We start from the raw sequence: 15,247 nt of genomic DNA on the forward strand, positions 1-15,247 counted from the left end.
CAGATTTAAGTCTCTGGGGGAGATTCTCCTTCAATGTTATATTTATGTATCTTGGTGCTTAGCTGCCTCTGTTTTGAAATATTAAAACAATGAGAACTGTGAGTTATAGGAAAGAGATCCACAGAAGCATGTTATTTGAATTGACTCTTTGCAACAAACATGTCATTGCATTTTTCAGGAAGAAGCATCAGATTACGTGTACACAAGTTGCCATATGAATCAAGCTACCTAGCAGAAGTTGCCAAAACACACCTGTATGTAGTTCAGCCTTCATCTTTGTTGTATCTTTTCAGCTCAGAGGTCATATTGAGCTGGTTGGCAGAGGGTTCAACCTAGTTTACTTTTCTTGAGATGATGCCAATTTGTTTTCCAGAATCTAAGCTTATCATAAAAAAAAAAAAAAAAAAAGTCTCTCTCTCTTATGGTCACAAAGATGACCTTAAAAATGTGAACCAAATATTCATCAATCCAGCAATATCTGCCTGAGTTTACAGATAGCCTGAAACAATAGCTCCAAAAGAGGTCTGAGCTGCTCTGCCATCCCAACGGAGGTATTAACTTTGCAGATAATGACATTTTAAATGTAAATGCAAGAAAAGAGAAGAATCATCATATTATGAAGATCTTCTTTGATTGGAGTCTCTTTCTGGAATCTGAAGTGAGTGGAGCCTAGGAGAGTACTAATACTTTCTTCTGCCCCACTCCAACTTCGACTATTGATTGGAATACTTGAAGAACCAAACCTCTGTTTCTGAAATCATTTAACCTCCAGTGCAGGTCTAGTGCTCACCACAGAAAGTAATCCTTAGTTTTTGGGGTTTTTTTAAACTAGTATTGATCAGCTACATTACTCCCCTTTCCCCCCAAAAAACAAAAACCCTTACCTTGTCCAGCAGTGCATTCTGCCATAAGCGGAAGATACTGAGGTAGCTTCTATCTCTAGCACTGAAGGATGTGAAGAAAAGCTGTACGGAAGGTAAGATGATAGCTTGCTTTATTGAATTCCCTCAAAATCATGGCCCCAGGAAAATGGATTAATACCTACAACCAGGCAGTCAGTGTGATATGCAGCTATTGAGGACAGTTACTGAAGCCTGTACAAGGGCTAGATTCCCACTGTCTATACATTATATAAAACATTTTTGTTGCTTTTTATGCCATCTACTTGCAAGCACTTACTCCAGTATAAAAAATGTCCTCTATATCATTTATTTGTTCCCTTAACCTTTCTCCCACTCGCACCTTCATATATCCCTCTATGCTTGCAACAGTCTCCACTTATCAGTACCCTCACCCTCCTTCTTCACACCCACTGTTCGCATGATTTTTTTCTTGCTAATCTTCTCACCAAGGCCTGGCACATCATCCTTTACCTCAGGGATGCTCAAACTGGGGCTTGTGAGCCCTTAGAGGGGTCACAAAGTTATTACATGGTGGTCACAGGCTGTCAGCTTCTACCCTCAAGCCTCGCTTCACCTCCAGCATGTATAATAGTGTTTAATATAAACAACTGTGTTTTTAATTTATAAGGCGGTGTCGCACTCGGAAGCTTGCTGTGTGAAACGGGTCACCAATACAAAAGTTTGAGAATCTCTGCTTTACCTAATCTGCTCTCTTGTGTTTTGCCTTGTCATTCACTGTTATTCATTCTATTTTTTTAAAGTTTGTAACTTCTTAAGCACAGGGATAGAATCACGTCCTTCGCAGCAGGTAAAAACTAGTAAGACTCATGGGACCCATTATGGAACTGCAAGGGTCTCCCTTCGGTGTCAGCTATACTGAATAAGCAGCCGACCAGACCCTTCCTCAAAAACATCAACAGACGCATACTAGGCACCTGTCACCCTTTTTCCGGCCTAACAGTTTTGTTTTTCTGGGAGGAAAGGTTACTGAAAAACTGGTGATGGGCCAACTCCCATCCCAATCCAGATTGGGCAGGCTAACCTATTGCAACCTGCTCTTTGGAATCCCTTTGAAATTCACCCAGAAGCTACAGCTAGTGCAGAATACAGCACCCAGGAGGCAGGGAAAAGCTCCTAATTATACCAAAACCCATTACAAAACAGCCCTATTAGCATATAGCAACTGTCTTTCAGAATGTGTTTTATTTATAGAGGTTGCAAATCATCAAATTCCAATGCAAACCCACTCTGAAAAGGAAATCCCTAAAAATGGCATCATGGGGCCCTCTGTTTATTGTGTTCACTGATTCCACAGCAACTGTGCTCAAACAAGTAAAAAGATGATATTACATTACTAGCTCTGACTCACTGGGTTCTTTCTGGCCCAGGCATCATCACTAGCAATAAAGATTTTGCAACTCAAACTTAGCTGACAATTCTGTTGATATTACAGAATAGACTTTGACATCCTCTCCCACAGCTGTGCTGACACTGCAGTGCTAACTCAAGTAAAGAGTAGTAAACACTTGTTGTAGTCAAAGTTATCAGATCTGATTGTGACACACACAGGGAGCAGATGTGTGGAGTAAGATTTTTTTTTTTAAAAGAAACAGTCACTTCTCTGATCATAACTACAGTTTAAATATACAACTGGGACAGCTGCCTTAACCAACAGGAATCAACAAATGCTCCACCCCAGGAATTATTATGAAAAAAAGGAAATACTAGCTTTTCACCTTCTCCCCTTCTGTTACAATTTGGATGGCATTTGGGATGAGCCGCGCAGTCTTCTCCTTTGTCATGAAGGTTATATCCTTCAAGGCAATAGAAATCTGAACAGAAATAGATACAAAAACACACATAGAAAAGTTATTAAATCCCAGAAATCCACAGGGCACAAGACACGCAAGAGGAACTCAACATCAAACTAACCCAAGCTACTTGAATAAAACATAGTAGACGTAGCGTGCAGGACACTAGGACCAGCCTTAAGCACAAGCATACCAAAGCTATGTAATTCACAGCCCTGCCCAGCCCAGCCAAGTGCACCAGGACCAAATAATGAACACACAACTCACTGCACCCTTACCATTCCCACAGCAAGACTAGAAGATTCATGAGACAAACCGTATCCTGACAGCAAGCTGAGCCCCACAAATCTGAATGTCAATCCTGGCTGCTACACTGGAGAAGACATTTGTACTCCCTTTTTCTACTGTAAGGTCTCATTTCTGCTAGCAGCCTGACAGATGTGCATGCAGGTACATTTGCCAAGTGGTGCGCAGCCGAGGGCATGGGTCACTTGCAGGTTTAAACTAGTGTAAATGGTGGAGTCTCCGTATCTTGGTGTCTTTCAACCATGATTTGAGGACTTCAGTAACTCAGCAGAGGTTAGGGGTATATTACTGGAGTGGGTGAGGTTCCATGGCCTGCAATATGCAGGAAGTCAGACTAGATGATCATGATGATCCCTTCTGGCCTTAAAGTCTATGAGTCTATAAACACTGCTGTGGGGTCTTCCCAGATGACATGTGGGGTGCAGGCATGTGCTCTGCACATTAGTACGGGTGACACTTAAACTGCAACCATCTAGAATGTTAATAAACAGCTCCCCAAGGTGATCCAAAAAAGAGCTTCCATCTGGTCAGTCAGTAAGAGTTATAGCATGCTTGTTTCAGCTGGAAGCAGGACCAGCTCCAGGCCCCAGTGCGCCAAGCGTGTGCTTGGGGCGGCATGCCGCTGGGGGTGCTCTGCCGGTTGCCGGAAGGGCGGCAGGCGGCTCCAGTGGACCTCCCGCAGGCATCCCTGCGGAGGGTCCGCTGGTCCCACGGCTCCGGTGGAGCATCTGCAGGCATGCCTGCAGAAGGTCCACCGGAGCTGCGGGACCAGCGGACCCTCCGCAGGGACGCCTGCGGGAGGTCCACCAGAGCTGCGGGACTGGCGAGCGGCAGAGCGCTCCCTGCGGCGTGCCGCCGTGCTTGGGGTGGTGAAATGGCTAGAGCCAGCCCTGGCTGGAAGCCATCTTTGCATAGCTCATACACACAAGGCTGAAGATCCAAATAGAAAAATCCCATCATGGTCTTTTGGCATTTCCTTTTAAACACTTCACCTCACATCCATCCCCAGTGTAACTCCAGCATTGAGGTCAATGGAGTAACCCCGCGGATGAATTTGACTTCTTGGTATAGACCATCTAGACCATTATTTTGAATAAAACATTTCAACAGATTTTCTATATTTTATGTATAAACAGGCTATTTATCACCTGTCCTGCATTCTTCAAAAAGCACTGGTACTGTCTAATCCAAAAGATCTCAAACTTTTTCACAGTGTGGACTACATTTTAATTCAGAAATTGTTAATGCTGCCATCCCCTTCCACTAGCAATTGGGCAGACTACCCTTCCCTTCCCTATTCTCAACTGCATAACATCCCTGTGGCAACTACAGCAAGTGCTCTTATGAAAAAGTAATACAATTTTAGCTGCTTTTTAATGCACTTTAGGAGCTGAAAATAAGAAGGAGCCAGCACCACGTGGACATCCAGCTTTCTTCAGACCACTGGAAAGACACTGACCATAATTTCAGAACCTTTAGCTAAGATATTTCACAGAAAACATTTCTCTTACAGGGAATCTGTATTCTGCGGCAGTTCTGATGTAGGTCCAAACTAGTCTTATTTCTAAAACTGTTAATTTGTGTCAGTGGAATCCACATGGACAGTTAATCCACGGTGGGCTAGTGCAGGGTACATTCACATCCCCGCTTACCGCGAATTAAATGTTTGTGTAGGCAAGCCCACACCAGCAGCTAAACCAAATTGCAAGTATGCAACACAGGGAATGCCAAAACAAACCAGATGAGACCAGCTATCAGGGCACGGAGATCCATCTGAGTACACATAATATAATACACCCATACTTTCATAAAAGGCAAAGTGTCTTCATGAAGAATCTTTGTTTTTGGCAGAGGATTAAAAAAGTTAAAGAGTGAAAGGGCACCTCAAGTACATGTAGGGGGAAAACCTGCAAAAAATTATATCAGATCAAGTTATCCAATATAGGGATAGAGACAATTTTGAACAGACTGATCTTAGTGTTCCACTGACTTCTAGGCTGCTCTTTGATTTTACTGTATAATACAGATTTGTAACTTCAGCCATGACGGCCGGCTGCCTTTTGCAGGACCAGCACCAATGGGATGCCCTCCATGATTACCATCACCAAGAAGGATCCCTCAACCAGAAAGCTTCAGATATGATCCCCCAAAACAAAAAGGGAAAAGGGATTTCCTTTAAGCAAACCAATAATCAAATACACAAAATAACTTACTGTGGTCTCCCATCGGAAGATGTTGCTGTGGAAACAGAGCCAGTTTTCAGAGAGGTACAGGCGTCCCTGCAGCAGAATATCCTTCTGGAGGGCACAGGCATAATCTATACATAAAGACCAAGATGAACTTATTCACTCATTACAGTCCAATAGGACCAACCTTATTTTTTTTCGTAAATCCAACTCTCTTTGATTTAGAACTCAAAATTAGGGGAATAACTTTCATTACTCAAAGGAAAACTCCATAAAAATTAAACTCATATTAGGCTAAATCCAGTTTACTTTATTTACGACAAGGAACCCTGTTGATGCCGTACATCCCCAAAGTCAATGGAATTATTTGTGTGAGCAGGGAACGCAGAACTCTGGCCATTGTGTATTACCCTGTGGTTTCAAGTATCCAGCAAGGCATGGCAGTCAATGAACTTCTGTTTTGCAAAGAAAACCAAGCACAATATAGAAATTGCACTCTACAAGCTAAGCTCCAGGCCACTTGAATGAAGTAGCAGAATACAAAGGCAATATTTTGTCTACTAATTCAGAATACATAGTCAACCAGTCACATATACCACAACATAATGTATTGTACATTTCTAAGGTGAATCATTTTACACTCCTTATCATATCACAACTCACAAAGAGCTAAAAAAATCAATACTCAGTAGATATCCACATTCTGGCCAGGACACTTCAGTCAGAGGCCTTTTTCAGTCAAGGTTTCTTTTTACTTTTATTACCTATATGAAATGGCCTCTGGCTGAAATATCACTGCTGGGAACTGACTGTATCTTGAACACCCCATTAATGCAGTGGTTCTCAAACTTTTGCACTGGTGACCTCTTTCACACTGCAAGCCTTTGAGCGTGACCCCCCCCAACTTATAAATTAAAAACACTTTTAAATATATTTAACATTATAATAAATACTGGATGCAAAGCAAGGTTTGGGGTGGAGGCTGACAGCGTGTGACCCACCACGTAACAACCTTGCAACCCCCTGAGGGGTCCTGACCCCCAGTTTGAGAACCCCTGCATAAATGGATCTCTATTAACAACAGCAAGGAGCTAATTCATCTCGATACTGGTGTCACTGTGATTTAAAGAGCAGAAAGATTCACCATTGAAGCAGTAAGTGTAGGATTTTCGTAAATGCCTAGTACTGGCTTCATTACTCCCACTGAAGTAAAGGGTAAGACTCCTATTAACTACACTGAAAGCAACATTAGGACAACATTAAGTCCTTTTGATAATCCCACCCTAAGAATATACATTCTATATAAATACTACGTTGATCTGTTTTACACATTTGAGGTATTACATGCACGAGGCTGAAACCACCATGACTGTTACGGGGACATTGTCAGGTGAAACTTGGTCCAAAATTTAGCTTTAGTACACATCAATTTTTACAAACTGAGGACCAATAAAAATTTCCTTGAATTTTCCCCCCTAAATACAAATGGAAACAGTGTTTTTAACAAATTTAAATTACCCGGCAATATTTGCAACCCCAATATCTGAGAAACTGAAAGTGGAACTGACAAGAAACAAATTAGAACAGGCTGAAAAAAATTCAAGTTAACAGGCAGCATAGCAAAAATTAAGAGACACTGTCATAAACAGATGGTTAAAGGTGAATGTCTCTTTTACCTGTAAAGGGTTAAGAAGCTCAGTAAACCTGGCTGACACCTGACCAGAGGACCAATAGAGGGACAAGATACTTTCAAATCTTGGTGGAGGGAAGTCTTTGTTTGTGCTTTTCGTGTTTTTCGTTGTTCACTCTCAGGATTGAGAGGGACGGGACATCAATCCAGGCTCTCCAAATCTTTCTGAATCAGTCTCTCATGTTTCAAACTTGTAAGTAATTTAGCCAGGCAAGGCGTGTTAGTCTTATGTTTCTTTTTGCTGGAAAGATTTTCACCTCTGTTTGCTGTAACTTTGAACCTAAGACTAGAGAGGGTTTCCTCTGGGCTATATGAATCTGAGTACCCTGTAAAGCATTCTCCATCCTGATTTTACAGAGATAATTTTTACCTTTCTTTCTACGGGTTGTGCCGTATGACTGGAGGATTGCTAATGTAGTTCCTATTTTTAAGAAAGGGAATAAAAGTGATCCGGGTAATTATAGGCCGTCTGTAGTATGTAAGGTCTTGGAAAAAATTTTAAGGGAGAAAGTAGTTAAGGACATAGAGGTCAATGGTAATTGGGACGAATTGCAACACGGATTTACTAAAGGTAGATCGTGTCAAACCAATCTGATCTCCTTCTTTGAGAAGGTGACGGATTACTTAGATAAAGGAAATGCGGTAGATATAATTTACCTAGATTTCAGTAAGGCGTTTGACACGGTTCCGCATGGGGAACTGTTAGTTAAATTGTAAAAGATGGGGATGAATATGAAAGTTATAAGGTGGATAAGGAACTGGTTAAAGGGGAGACTCCAGCGGGTCGTATTGAAAGGTGAACTGTCAGGCTGGAAGGAGGTCACTAATGGAGTCCCTCAAGGATCGGTTTTGGGACCGATCTTATTTAACCTTTTTATTACTGACCTTGGCACAAAGAGCGAGAATGTGCTAATAAAGTTTGCGGATGACACAAAGCTGGGGGGTATTGCTAACACGGAGAAGGACAGGAATACTATTCAGGAAGATCTGAACCACCTTGTAAACTGGAGTAATAGAAATAGGATGAAATACAATAGTGAAAAGTGCAAGGTCATGCACTTAGGAATTAATAATAAGAAATTTAGATATACGTTGGGGGCGCATCAGTTGGAAGCGACGGAGGAGGAGAAGGACCTTGGGGTACTGGTTGATAGCAGGATGACTATGAGTCGCCAATGTGATACGGCTGTTAAAAAAGCAAATGCGATTTTGGGATGCATCAGGCGGGGTATTTCCAGCAAGGATAAGGAGGTGTTAGTACCGTTATATAAGGCATTGGTGAGACCCCATCTGGAATACTGTGTGCAGTTCTGGTGTCCCATGTTCAAGAAGGATGAATTCAAACTGGAACAGGTTCAGAGACGGGCTACTAGGATGATCCGAGGAATGGAAAAACTGCCTTATGAAAGGAGACTCAAAGAGCTTGGCTTGTTTAGCCTGGCCAAAAGAAGGCTGCGGGGGGATATGCTTGCTCTATATAAATATATCAGGGGGGTTAACGTTAGGGAGGGAGAGGAATTATTTAAGTTTAGTACTAATGTAGGCACGAGGACGAATGGGTATAAACTGGATATTAGGAAGTTTAGACTTGAAATTAGACGAAGGTTTCTAACCATTAGGGGAGTGAAGTTCTGGAACAGCCTTCCGAGGGAAGTAGTAGGGGCAAAAGACTTTTCTGGCTTTAAGACAAAGCTTGATAAGTATATGGAGGGGATGTTATGATAGGATCGTTAATTTGGGCAATTGATCTTGGATTACCACCAGATAGATCTGCTCAGTGGTCTGCGGGGAGATGTTGGATGGGATGGGAACTGAGTTACTGCAGAGAATTCCTTCTTGGGTGCTGGCTGGTGAGTCTTGCCCACATGCTCAGGGTTTAGCTGATCGCCATATTTGGGGTCGGGAAGGAATTGTCCTCCAGGGCGGATTGGCAGGGGCCCTGGAGGTTTTTCGCCTTCCCCTGTAGCGTGGGGCACGGGTCGCTTGCTGGTGGATTCTCTGCAGCTTGAGGTCTTCAAACCAATTTTGAGGATTTCAATAACTCAGTCCTGGGTTAGGGGTTGTTATAAAATTGGATGGGTGGGGTTCTGTGGCCTGCCTTGTGCAGGAGGTCGGACTGGATGATCATATTGGTCCCTTCTGACCTATGAGTCTATGAGTCTAATTAAAAGCTCTCTTTTTAAGAGCCTGATTGATTTTTCCTTGTTTTAAGACCCAAGGGCATTGGGTCTGGACTCCTCAGGAATTGGTGGGAGGAAAGGAGGGGGAATGGTTAATTTCTCCTTGTTTTAAGATCCAAGGGGTTTGGATCTGTGTTCCCCAGGGAATTGGTGAAGTCCCTCAAAGCAGCCCAGGGAGGGGAAAGTTTTGGGGGGACAAGTAGTGCCCCAGACACTGAAATTTCTGGGTAGTGGCCGTGTTACCAGATCTAAGCTAGTAATTAAGCTTAGAAGTGTTCATGCAGGTCCCCACATTTGTACTCTAAAGTTCAAAGCGGGGGAAAAAACCTTGACAGAGACACTGTCCAAATCAATCTTCTGATAGAGAAACTTTTAAATACTGTGTCCTAACTTTTAAAAGAATTTCATCTTAACTCTTATTTTTTTATGCCCTTCTGTGTTTATAAGGGTCTTTTGGGCAGGTATAAGAACGTCACCACCAAAACACACTGGGGCCATTTCTCCACCCTATCTCCCTTCTCTGTACACCTACCAACCAGCTGTCTCTTTGGTGTCAGCTTTGCTGCTACTGGTAAACATGCTTCCTTGCAGAGCTCAGGGAAGAATATGCACATGGGATCCCCCCAGAGTAGAGCATGAGCGTGATGCAAGTGATCAGCAACAAAACAGTGGAACTGACTATACACAATGGGATGTCAAAAATGCACAAAATAGGCAAACCGAAAATTGAGACTAAATGTTAATCCCAGTGCTAGTAACCTACGAGCCGAATTGTAAAAACAGATATAAAATGTTAAAGATAAAAATTAACTTTTTAATGAACTGGTGCTCTTCCAATCAGATTTTTTTTAAGTGTTTACACTACGAAAATCTAAGGCACTTAGTTTATACGATAGGTATGGAATCAGGGTCATTTTTGTATAATCTTTATCTCTAATTCTCATAATTATAAGAATGTACAAGAGTAACTACAAAAAAAGAAAAACATTATAAAGAACAGCAGTAGTTACATTTCTGTTAACAACAGTGAGTAGGTGATAACTATGTTAAATATTTGTAGATGAATAATAACTAATACAGCTTGGGTTAAAAATCCACTATACAAAGCAAACGAATGGTTTTAAGACTAGAGGTCAGAAAAGGTCCTTTTAAATGAATGCTGCTCCCCTGGGGTAAAAGAGTAATTACATAAAATAATGACTTTGTTTGCTTCTGACTGAGGAGGTGCTATATTGCTGGGATTACTCCATCAGCAAGTATATTCTTCAAATCCCAGGTAGTCTGTTCATGGCAAATATGCTAAATAGAATTTGCTTCCAGGTGGGTGAAGGTTCTAATTTCTCTTCTATAAAAGCACTTTGCTGTTTCTGGGTAGACAGTGCTGTAGCCACAACACCAAGCATCTAGCAAGACTTTCTTGCTGGATTAAAGGCTGCCTTTTTATTGCAAGAGATAAACCCTGAAAAACCATGATGTTATTTTGGAATCAGAATACTTATCTCTGATGTATTTGTTAAGTGGGTCTCCAGTGGTACAGTCAGGCTTGCCTGCTGAGTGACCTATTAAGTGGTGAGGTATGCCATCAGCATCAGATACAGAGGCAAGAAGATAGCGGGTCTGCTGGGTTTTAAGTTCTCCATTTTGGTAACAACTGGCAGAACGGAAAGGCAGGGCTCAAAATAGGTGTTTCAGTTGATGTTCTTTTCTCACTAACTTCTTGTTTTTCTTCTCATCAAACCATTCTTTTTCTCCAGATCTGTAATCCTGTCCTTGCAGTCCCACTGATGTCCTCTTGATAGTATACATGGTTCCAGTTCACCCTGGTGATCAGCAAGCTTTATCCTTTTTAGCAGTAGTCATCCAGTTAAGATTGTAGAGTTGTTTACATATTTTCCAATTCCCTTCCATAACTACGGTGAGATCTGGAGTGATTTTCACTACGCATTTCTTATAAGTATTGAGGCAAATGGGCTGGAGGTAGCTAATATCATTGTATTTTCTCTCTGAGCCCAACAAACCCAAAGTTCTTTTTAGATTGAAGAAAAGACTCCATGGAATGGTCCTAAATTCTGCTGATCACTTATTAGTGAGGTTCTTGCTCTCTCATTAAGGTTCTGAGCTGATTATTAAGGAGCAGGGACAGAGCTCATGGTAAGTGTAACTTACATAGCTATTCAAGACACCTCAGAAATACTTGCTACCTGTCTAATACCCAAAAATATTCTGACATGATTACCAAAAAGATCCAAACTTATCTGCCTGTATCATGGTGAATTTAAAATATGCATCTTTTCCCTTTTCTGCTTAGCACTAGGCTAGCATCACAGGACCCCAAGAAATAGGTAAGATTTTTACCTGAGAATGCCCCTTAGGAGGCACATTAATCCCTCAGAAAGACACTGCTTGCTGTGCTTCATTTCTTCTATAGTCTTTGCTAAACCTGATGGTATAGTTCTTTCCCATTCACTACCTTGCCTCAAAGCAAGGTGAGTTTAGCAATACAATTCAGAGGCCATGACTTTGGGGAGAGGGTGTTTTCCCTTTACTCCCTCTCCCCAACCACCACAAAAACGCCACCATTGAGACATAGGAGCCGCCCCTGACAAATCAATTTTTCACAAACCATTTGCCTGATAAGACACCTGACATAGGTGCCACGGTATATCACCTTCGAGAAAAAATGCCTTCATATTAGACTTCTGCCTTATACAGTCCTTTGAAATAGCATACCAGGAAGAAATGACAGTTCTGTGCTGCAAGTCCGTTTCAGTCCTCCCTCTGCTGTCTATTGCTTCAGAAAGAAGAGCATACCAATTCTTCTCCCTGCAACCCTGACCTTCTTCTTAAAAACAGGCTCCTATGCAAGGAGAAAGCTTTCAGGAGTCCCTCTGGACGTGTGCTTGTCTGTCTGTCAAGGTAACATCGACTATCCTCTATGCCACTGCTGCTTTTTCATGGGTGGCAAAATCTCTACTGGCAGTGCCAGAAACAGGACTCATGCAATGACAACAATGAGCAATGCTTTCTGGGATGTTATCTCCTGCAGAAGCCAGACAGATGAACTGATAGGCATCACTAACACAGTGCTCAGCTCCCTGACAGCCTGAGAAATGGTTGCACTTGGACACATTTTTAAAGATACTTCGCTTAAACTCAATGTCACGTTAATGAGAAACATGATTTATTTTATTTTTTTAGGCTTCATTTGTTGAGACTCATTTCAAGAGAGCTTTGAGTTTAGATTCTGTATTAACCCCCTCTCCTTTGTTAAACCTAGTTAACTTTTGTTAGTTACCATTTTAAAAAACTGCCCCCCCACTTCCCTCTCACTCAACATCTGTTAAGTGTCTGAAACAGCAATATGTGAAGATGCACCAAATGTATAGCCCATGCCAGAAAAGAGTCCAGTTCACAAATAAAAATGTCTAGGATATAATTCTAACTCTGCTCTTTTCCCACACTCTCCAGGCCAGTCATAATCCAAACATTTCTGAGCCTATCTATTCAAAATGCTGTCCCAGCACATCCTTCTCAAGATGACCTGGCCTCTCTTTTCCCCTCATGATTGCCTGTGACAGGTGGTACTTACATAAGTACCATGGCCAATAGGTGTTTTGCCACCTATGGGAAGGGTAGGAGAAGTTACCTTGAGAGACACCCCATGACCACCATCCAGAGGGGTTGGAGGCATTCCTCCAGCATAGGAGTCTACTTTTTAAGAAGGTCAGGGTTACAGGGAGAAGAGCTGGGAAACTCTTCTTTGAAAAGCAGTTTGCTGCTACTCCACGTAGGAGGGATGAGTGAAACAGGTTCCCGTGCTATCGCTAAAGTTGTCTGTCTTACGAACACCAGCTGCTGCAACTTTGGCATTATCAACAATAATAGAGTTTTGTTGGTTTGTTCGCATCTTACCTACTATGAGCCTCTCCAAATCTGGCAGATGTGAAAACTGTCTCTTAAACTCCTCACTCCTATATTTATAAGTTGAACTTGAGATCTGCAACAATGAAAGGTGAAAGGTTAAAGTAAACAGCTTTATTTTCAGCTACCGACTATCTTCATACTAGCAGGAAACTAGGGATATAGTGCAAAGAAAAACACCAGAAGACTGGAAAAGAATAGACAATATCTAAATGTATTTACCACGGTCATTATGCTCTGTTATACAATGCTATGCCGCTATAAACTACAATCCCAAATTGAAATATCAGATCTGTTGTATACAGCATTGTCTCAGAAATGCAGCTGCACAACAGGATTTTTGCCACTTTCAGTAATTAAACTGGTAGACTGGTGACACTAAAGATCGAAGTCCATACAACAGGTGCAAGGCAGGTACCAGCATGTCAGGGTTCCCTCCCCACTCTGAACTCTAGGGCACAGACGTGGGGACCCACATGAAAGACCCCCTAAGCTTATTTCTACCAGCTTAGGTTAAAGACTCCCCAAGGCATAAATTCCCCCCTGTACCTTGGATTAGGTAACACTGCCACCACCAAGTGATAAGACAAAACTCAGGGAAAGGACCACTTGGAGTTTCTACTTTCCTCGAATATTCCCCCAAGCCTTACACCCCCTTTCCTGGGAAGGCTTGAGAATAAACAAGATGAGCACAAACCAACCTTGGGTTTTTTTAGACCACTAAAAAAACCCCCAATCAGATTTAAAAAAAAAAAAACTAACTAAAAACAGAACTTTATTAGAAAGAAAAAAGTTAAAAGAAGCACCTCTGTAAAATTAGAATGGAAGATAATCTCACACGGCAGTCAGATTCAAAACATAGGATTTCCCTCTTTGTAACTGTAAAGTTTTGCCCAAAGAAAAGCAGGAATACACCTCCCTCTCAGCACAGAGAAAATCCCAAGCCAAAATAAAAGTAAGCTAACGCATTCCCTTGCTAGTACTTACTAATCCTAATGGAGTTGGATCACTTGCTTGCTTGATCAGTCTCTGACAAGCACACAGGACAGACAGACAAAGCCTTCCAGCTCCCGACAGATTTGAAAGTATCTTGTCCCATTATTGGTCAGGTGCCAGCTATGTTACCTGAGCTTCTTAGCCCTTTACAGGTAAAAGGATTTTGTGCCTCTGGCCAGGAGGGATTTTATAGTACTGTATACAGAAAGGTTGTTACCCTTCCCTTTATATTTGACACAGCACCACAAGATTCCTGATCCTGCTCTACCTATATGATTCACCCCTTAATAAAAAGAGACCACGTTTAGGGGTAACAGGGTAGTTTGGTCTCCAGGGCCCCTTTAAGACTATGGGCTTGTCTACACTTACAGCACTGCAGTGTGTACTACTGCAGTGCTTAATGAAGGCACTACCTACAGTGAAGGGAGAGCTTCTCCCATTGGAAGAGTTAATCCACCCCCCAAAGACGTTAGCTATGCTGATGGGAGAAGACAGCACGCGAGCTGATTTTCAGTAGCACTCACACTGCCCAGGTCCTGCCCACCGGTCTGGGGGGCTCTGCATTTTAATTCAATTTAATCTTAAACGTTTTAAAAACCTTATTTACTTTACATACAACAATAGTTTAGTTATATATTATAGCATTATAGAAAGAGACCTTCTAAAAACTTTAAAATGTATTACTGGCACACGAAACCTTAAATCAGAGTGAATAAATGACGATTCGGCAGAGCACTTCTGAAAGGTTGCCGACCCCTGCCTTAGCCTCTCTGCTGAGGCTGCCACCAAAGGGGCCAATTGGTACTAACCATGGTGGTTGTTTTTGCAATGTGGATCTAAACTTCAAGAATTTTGAAATACCTTCAGTATAAAATGGTATTGTTAAAAGAAATTCTAATCTATTCCCTGTCAATAGTAAGGTGATTTACAATAAACTAAATTGCTACTGTACAAATCATCACATTTTAGCAACATTACAACTGAAAGAGGAAGAACTCACCCCCTAGTGTCCTAACAATGAGATATAAACATAGCATAAAAGCCTCATTAGATCTAGTGTGTGAGAAACTTTTACTAAGAGATGTAGGCAACAATTGGCATTGCTCTTTCTGAATAATAAAGGTGTCAACAGATGTTTGACATGTCCTGTACATACACATTTCTGTACCATCACATCAAGCAGTTCAGTGAAAATAAAATGAATCACTTTGGGCCATTTGACCAGACTCCTTTATAAACCCTTACTCCATTTTCC

The 15,247-nt window shown here is 41.8% G+C and overlaps 1 protein-coding gene across 7 annotated transcripts in view; it reads right to left on the reverse strand.

Annotated features, from left to right (window-relative positions):
* The window catches only part of GRAMD1C (GRAM domain containing 1C), an 80,458-nt gene that overhangs the window by 33,742 nt on the left and 31,469 nt on the right, over positions 1-15,247 (reverse strand). For 6 of the 7 annotated variants that reach the window (XM_050958525.1, XM_050958515.1, XM_050958543.1 and 3 more), the window contains 4 exons: positions 12,988-13,072; positions 5,233-5,336; positions 2,639-2,734; positions 885-965 (listed from right to left, as the gene is read on the reverse strand). In XM_050958525.1, coding sequence (XP_050814482.1) covers positions 885-965; positions 2,639-2,734; positions 5,233-5,336; positions 12,988-13,072 — 366 coding nt within the window. The remainder of the gene's footprint in view (positions 1-884; positions 966-2,638; positions 2,735-5,232; positions 5,337-12,987; positions 13,073-15,247) is intronic. The other variant, XM_050958548.1, reaches the window with a different exon arrangement.

Source organism: Gopherus flavomarginatus, chromosome 1 (assembly GCF_025201925.1).
Source record: "Gopherus flavomarginatus isolate rGopFla2 chromosome 1, rGopFla2.mat.asm, whole genome shotgun sequence".
Taxonomy (NCBI): domain Eukaryota; kingdom Metazoa; phylum Chordata; order Testudines; family Testudinidae; genus Gopherus; species Gopherus flavomarginatus.